This window comes from Salmo salar, chromosome ssa28 (genome assembly GCF_905237065.1).
Source record: "Salmo salar chromosome ssa28, Ssal_v3.1, whole genome shotgun sequence".
NCBI classification, from domain to species: Eukaryota; Metazoa; Chordata; class Actinopteri; order Salmoniformes; family Salmonidae; genus Salmo; species Salmo salar.
Genome location: NC_059469.1, coordinates 41,169,805 through 41,176,810, shown reverse-complemented (window position 1 = coordinate 41,176,810; position 7,006 = coordinate 41,169,805). Strand labels below are relative to the sequence as shown.

At 52.2% G+C, this 7,006-nt stretch overlaps 1 protein-coding gene across 3 annotated transcripts; it reads left to right on the top strand.

The window, feature by feature from the left end:
* Nucleotides 1–312: 312 nt before the first annotated feature.
* LOC106590009 (uncharacterized) lies at nucleotides 313–4,281 on the top strand. 3 transcript variants are annotated; one of them, XM_045710272.1, is made up of 3 exons: nucleotides 316–827; nucleotides 3,213–3,681; nucleotides 3,852–4,281. In XM_045710272.1, exons 1-3 carry the CDS (start codon nucleotides 793–795, stop codon nucleotides 3,954–3,956), a joined length of 609 nt encoding a protein of 202 aa, XP_045566228.1. In that variant the 5' UTR covers nucleotides 316–792; the 3' UTR covers nucleotides 3,957–4,281. The 3 variants fall into 3 exon arrangements, with proteins under 3 accessions (XP_014035967.2, XP_045566228.1, XP_014035971.2); XM_014180492.2 differs by lacking the exon at nucleotides 3,852–4,281 and having other exon boundaries at nucleotides 313–827; nucleotides 3,213–3,697; XM_014180496.2 differs by lacking the exon at nucleotides 3,852–4,281 and having other exon boundaries at nucleotides 317–827; nucleotides 3,257–3,697.
* Nucleotides 4,282–7,006: the final 2,725 nt, after the last annotated feature.

The following is a 7,006-nucleotide window of genomic DNA, read 5'->3' as shown; positions in this document are numbered from 1 at the left end:
ATGCCTGCAGTGTTCCTGTTCCTGCTCAGAACCCTCCTTTCCAGTAGAATGATAGGATCCCTGCTCCAGTTCCTCAGGAGAACTTTGTCCTCAACCTTCAGCCACGTGGGAGCCGCGCTGAGATACGTCTGGGACAGGATCAGCTCTCAGGAGTCTAAAGAAGCCATCCTGGGCTGTGTGCTGTGTCTCCTTAACATGCACAAGAAGGTGGATCAGCCAGCAGCTGAGTCTCACTGAGTCACTCTCTTGGCTTTTCTTCCTCTTCAGAAAGAACAAGAGAAAGGACGAGAGAGAGAACAAGAGAGAGGGAGAGAGAACAAGAGAGAGGGAGAGAGAACGAGAGAGAGGAAGAGAGAACGAGAACAAGAGAACAAGAGACAGAGAACAAGAGAGAGAGAACAAGAGAGACTTGGGAAGAGAGGAAGCTCTCTCTATTGAGCTCTCTCCACTTTCCTTTCTGTTCATTCAACCTCCACTTGTTTACTGCCGGAGGGAGAGAGAGAACAAGAGAGGAAGAGAGGGTTTCAGACTTTTCATTTCGAGCTCATTTGGACTGTAGTATTTTTCTGACTGGAGTGCTCAGAGCAAAGCGCCCAGATTCAGGTGAATGAGACTGTATCGGACCGCTGGGCTGGTGCTGACTACCTCAGAAAGCATCGTCAGGGAGGTCCAACCTTTCACCATCGGGACCAGGCTGTCTGTCTCTGGATCTGCTACCAGGTCCAGACTTCCCCCAGATGCTCTCCTGCCAGAGTGGGACTCTGGATAATATCACCCTGCAGACCAACCTCCATGACCAAGTCTCCCTCTACCTCAGCCAGGTGCAGGTATGTGTGGTTGCTCCTCGTGTAGCGCCCCTGGCCTCGTACATCAAGCCCCTAGCGCCCCTGGCCCCGTACATCAAGCCCCTAGCGCCCCTGGCCCCGTACATCAAGCCCCTAGCGCCCCTGGCCCCGTACATCAAGTCCCTCGGCCCTAGCGCCCCTGGCCCCGTACATCAAGCCCCTAGCGCCCCTGGCCCCGTACATCAAGCCCCTAGCGCCCCTGGCCCCGTACATGAAGCCCCTCGGCCCTAGCGCCCCTGGCCCCGTACATCAAGCCCCTAGCGCCCCTGGCCCCGTACATCAAGCCCCTAGCGCCCCTGGCCCCGTACATCAAGCCCCCTAGCGCCCCTGGCCCCGTACATCAAGCCCCCTAGCGCCCCTGGCCCCGTACATCAAGTCCCTCGGCCCTAGCGCCCCTGGCCCCGTACATCAAGTCCCTCGGCCCTAGCGCCCCTGGCCCCGTACATCAAGCCCCCTAGCGCCCCTGGCCCCGTACATCAAGCCCCCTAGCGCCCCTGGCCCCGTACATCAAGCCCCTAGCGCCCCTGGCCCCGTACATGAAGCCCCTCGCCCCTAGCGCCCCTGGCCCCGTACATCAAGCCCCTAGCGCCCCTGGCCCCGTACATCAAGCCCCTAGCGCCCTGGCCCCGTACATCAAGCCCCTAGCGCCCCTGGCCCCGTACATCAAGCCCCTAGCGCCCCTGGCCCCGTACATGAAGCCCCTCGGCCCTAGCGCCCCTGGCCCCGTACATCAAGCCCCTAGCGCCCCTGGCCCCGTACATCAAGCCCCTAGCGCCCCTGGCCCCGTACATCAAGTCCCTCGGCCCTAGCGCCCCTGGCCCCGTACATCAAGTCCCTCGGCCCTAGCGCCCCTGGCCCCGTACATCAAGCCCTGCGCCCCTAGTGCCCCTAGTGCCCCTAGCTCCCCTGGCCCTGTACATCAAGCTCCTCGCCAAACAGACCACCCCTCCCCCTAGCGTCCCTAGACAGGTACATCAAGCCCCTTGCCAAACAGACCACCCCTCCCCCTAGCGTCCCTAGACAGGTACATCAAGCCCCTTGCCAAACAGACCACCTCGACCCCTAGTGGCCCTAGACAGGTACATCAAGCCCCTTGCCAAACAGACCACCCCTCCCCCTAGCGGCCCTAGACAGGTACATCAAGCTCCTCGCCAAACAGACCACCCCTCCCCCTAGCGGCCCTAGACAGGTACATCAAGCCCCTCGCCAAACAGACCACCTCGACCCCAGTCCCTGTCAGACAGAGGAAGCAGGAGGACATGTACCTCTCAGGCCAGGAACACCTCAACTGGAATCCCGTCTCTCCCGTGTCTGTCTGTCTGTCTGTCTGTCTGTCTGTCTGTCTGTCTGTCTGTCTGTCTGTCTGTCTGTCTGTCTGTCTGTCTGTCTGTCTGTCTGTCTGTCTGTCTGTCTGTCTGTCTGTCTGTCTGTCTGTCTGTCTGTCTGTCTGTCTGTCTGTCTGTCTGTCTGTCTGTCTGTCTCTCCCGTGTCTGTCTGTCTGTCTGTCTGTCTGTCTGTCTGTCTGTCTGTCTGTCTGTCTGTCTGTCTGTCTGTCTGTCTCTCCCGTGTCTGTCTGTCTGTCTGTCTGTCTGTCTGTCTGTCTGTCTGTCTGTCTGTCTGTCTGTCTGTCTGTCTGTCTGTCTGTCTGTCTGTCTCTCCCGTGTCTGTCTCTCCCGTGTCTCGTCTGTCTGTCTGTCTGTCTGTCTGTCTGTCTGTCTGCCTGTCTGTCTGTCTGTCTGTCTGTCTGTCTGTCTGTCTGTCTGTCTGTCTGTCTGTCTCTCCCGTGTCTGTCTGTCTGTCTGTCTGTCTGTCTGTCTGTCTGTCTGTCTGTCTGTCTGTCTGTCTGTCTCTCCCGTGTCTGTCTCTCCCGTGTCTGTCTGTCTGTCTGTCTGTCTGTCTGTCTGTCTGTCTGTCTGTCTGTCTGTCTGTCTGTCTGTCTGTCTCTCCCGTGTCTGTCTGTCTGTCTCTCCCGTGTCTGTTTGTCTGTCTCTCCCGTGTCTTTGTCTCTCCCGTGTCTTTGTCTCTCCCGTGTCTCTCTCTCACTACCATCTCCAATCAGAATGCCGTCTCTCCCGTGTCTGTGTCTCCCGTGTCTGTCTCTCCCGTGTCTGTCTGTCTGTCTGTCTGTCTGTCTGTCTGTCTGTCTGTCTGTCTGTCTGTCTGTCTGTCTGTCTGTCTGTCTGTCTGTCTCTCCCGTGTCTGTCTGTCTGTCTCTCCCGTGTCTTTGTCTGTCTCTCCCGTGTCTGTGTCTGTGTCTCCCGTGTCTGTGTCTCCTTCTGTCTGACCTTGTCTTGTCTTTCTCTCCCATGTCTGTGTCTCCCGTGTGTCTTTCTCTCCCGTGTCTCTCTCACTACCATCTCCAATCAGAACGCCATCTCTCTCATGTCTGTCTCTCCCACCACTGCATCCAGATCCATCAGGAAGATTTCCATCTCTGGAAGCCCTGAGGAGGAGGACAGCTCCTGGAGGAGACAGGAGGACTCAGAGCACAAGGTGGTCGTTGAGGAGGAGGACGGCTCCTGGAGGAGACAGGAGGACTCAGAGCACAAGGTGGTCGTTGAGGAGGAGGACGGCTCCTGGAGGAGACAGGAGGACTCAGAGCACAAGGTGGTCGTTGAGGGAGGAGGACGGCTCCTGGAGGAGACAGGAGGACTCAGAGCACAAGGTGGTCGTTGAGGAGGAGGACGGCTCCTGGAGGAGACAGGAGGACTCAGAGCACAAGGTGGTCGTTGAGGAGGAGGACGGCTCCTGGAGGAGACAGGAGGACTCAGAGCACAAGGTGGTCGTTGAGGAGGAGGACGGCTCCTGGAGGAGACAGGAGGACTCAGAGCACAAGGTGGTCGTTGAGGAGGAGGACACTCCTGGAGAGAAAGAACTTAGAGGAGACAGAGGGTGGTCGTTGAGGAGGAGGACGGCTCCTGGAGGAGACAGGAGGACTCAGAGCACAAGGTGGTCGTTGAGAAGGAGTACAGCTCCTGGAGGAGACAGGAGGACTCAGAGCACAAGGTGGTCGTTGAGGAGGAGGACGGCTCCTGGAGGAGACAGGAGGAGTTAGACCACAGGGTGGTCAGTATGGGACCAGGACCGGGAAGACCCCCCCTGTCACAGTGACCAGAAACATATAAAAACATCAACTACAACAACATCAGCAGCTCCAAGCCACAGCTTCCCAGGATAGTGGGAGTTAGAATATTAAAGCTTCCCAGGATAGTGGGAGTTAGAATATTAAAGCTTCCCAGGATAGTGGGAGTTAGAATATTAAAGCTTCCCAGGATAGTGGGAGTTAGAATATTAAAGCTTCCCAGGATAGTGGGAGTTAGAATATTAAAGCTTCCCAGGATAGTGGGAGTTAGAATATTAAAGCTTCCCAGGATAGTGGGAGTTAGAATATTAAAGCTTCCCAGGATAGTGGGAGTTAGAATATTAAAGCTTCCCAGGATAGTGGAATATAGCCCCGGATAGTGGGAGTTAGAATATTAAAGCTTCCCAGGATAGTGGGAGTTAGAATATTAAAGCTTCCCAGGATAGTGGGAGTTAGAATATTAAAGCTTCCCAGGATAGTGGGAGTCAGCTGTGAGAATATTACCCAGTTCACATTTTAAGGTAAGAGACAAAAAACGTGTCTGTTAATGTTAAAAAGAACATCACTGGTTTACACTCACTCTATGTCGGAAAATGTTTCATTGCCACCAGAGTGCAAAGTAGCCTATTGTTGGGCTAAGTCTTGTTTATTTATTTTCATGAAGAGGCTAAAACAGAAAGGCTAGCCAATACCTAACGTACCTAATCCGTATAATAACACATGAATATGTAGGATCATAATTAGGAAATGCAAAATCTTTCGTTTTTTATTCAAATATGGACTGGAATGAAAAAACAATATGTAGAATATAAAGGGTGATAGACGTGAAAATGTGAACTTCGGAGTGGTGTGGGCAATCAATTTAATAGGTGCACACACCAATAAAGCTTTCCCATTTGTTTGACATTGTCAAGACTACTGCTGTTTAGGCATGCGGTTGCGCTTGCAGGGTTTGGTGTCAAGGTGTTTGTGAGTGAGTGTGAGCGGCCTGTGCAGATCAAATTTTGCTGCATATTTTGGAAAATGAGCATAAGTTCATACACTTACTACTTCCACATTTCTAGGATATTAGTAGTCCATGATGGGTGTTAGTAGTCCACGAGGGGTGTTAGTAGTCCATGATGGGTATTAGTAGTCCACGAGGGGTGTTAGTAGTCCACGAGGGGTGTTAGTAGTCCATGATGGGTATTAGTAGTCCACGAGGGGTGTTAGTAGTCCACGAGGGGTGCTAGTAGTCCATGATAGGTATTAGTAGTCCACGATGGGTATTAGTAGTCCACGATGGATATTAGTAGTCCACGAGGGGTGCTAGTAGTCCACGAGGGGTGTTAGTAGTCCACGATGGGTATTAGTAGTCCACGAGGGGTGTTAGTAGTCCACGAGGGGTGTTAGTAGTCCATGATGGGTATTACTAGTCCACGAGGGGTGCTAGTAGTCCACGAGGGGTGTTAGTAGTCCACGAGGGGTGCTAGTAGTCCACGAGGGGTATTAGTAGTCCATGATGGGTATTAGTAGTCCACGAGGGGTGCTAGTAGTCATTGATGGATATTAGTAGTCCACGATGGGTGTTAGTAGTCCACGAGGGGTGTTAGTAGTCCATGATGGGTATTAGTAGTCCACGAGGGGTATTAGTAGTCCACGAGGGGTGTTAGTAGTCCACGAGGGGTGTTAGTAGTCCATGATGGGTGTTAGTAGTCCACGATGGGTATTAGTAGTCCACGATGGATATTGGTAGTCCATGAGGGGTGCTAGTAGTCCACGATGGATATTAGTAGTCCACGAGGGGTGCTAGTAGTCCACGAGGGGTGTTAGTAGTCCATGATGGGTATTAGTAGTCCACGAGGGGTGCTAGTAGTCCACGAGGGGTGTTAGTAGTCCACGAGGGGTGTTAGTAGTCCACGAGGGGTGTTAGTAGTCCACAAGGGGTGTTAGTAGTCCACGAGGGGTGCTAGTAGTCCACGAGGGGTGTTAGTAGTCCACGAGGGGTGTTAGTAGTCCACGAGGGGTGTTAGTAGTCCACGAGGGGTGTTAGTAGTCCACGATGGATATTAGTAGTCCATGATGGGTATTAGTAGTCCACGAGGGGTGCTAGTAGTCCATGATGGGTATTAGTAGTCCACGAGGGGTGTTAGTAGTCCATGATGGGTGCTAGTAGTCCATGATGGGTATTAGTAGTCCATGATGGGTGTTAGTAGCCCACGATGGATGTTAGTAGTCCACGAGGGGTGTTAGTAGTCCACGAGGGGTGCTAGTAGTCCATGATGGGTATTAGTAGTCCACGAGGGGTGTTAGTAGTCCACGAGGGGTGTTAGTAGTCCACGAGGGGTGTTAGTAGGGGTGTTAGTAGTCCACGAGGGGTGTTAGTAGTCCACGAGGGGTGTTAGTAGTCCACGAGGGGTGTTAGTAGTCCATGATGGATATTAGTAGTCCACGAGGGGTGTTAGTAGTCCACAAGGGGTGCTAGTAGTCCATGATGGACATGAACCCAGCTAACAATTCTAGGGAGAAATAACGTTTTTATAATGTTCCCCGCAATGTTCCCCTTTTGTTTGAGTGTCCAGTTCTCTGTTAGTTAGGGGAAAATTCTATCTATGTTAACAGAAACCTTCTGAGAACCTTTATAGAATGTTTTGGTGTTACAATTTGACATGAACATTCCCTTAATGTAAAACAGAACTTATCAAGAACATGGTTACAATGTTCTCAGAATGTACAATATTTATGTTCTAGAAACGTTTCATGTGTATCAGTTGTCGCCATTCCCAAAGAAATGTCTCCCCCCCAAAAAATAAAATTCATTACACATCACACCTTGTTACTGTTGCCACGCCCATCAAGGCCCTGATTGGCAAAGCACTGACGCATTCATAGCTCTTTGCCTGTCGGTTAGCGACACTCACACACAGTTCTTTTGACATACAGTATTTTCAACTGACATATTCGACATACATGATTACATTCTGCATTTTTATTTATCCGAAAATGATTGTTCAACATGTCCTCTCCTGGGATTTGAAATCACAACTGCTTGGTTTGCAGGACTCCGATGTTCCTGCTACGCCACCATGTCTGTGTAAGT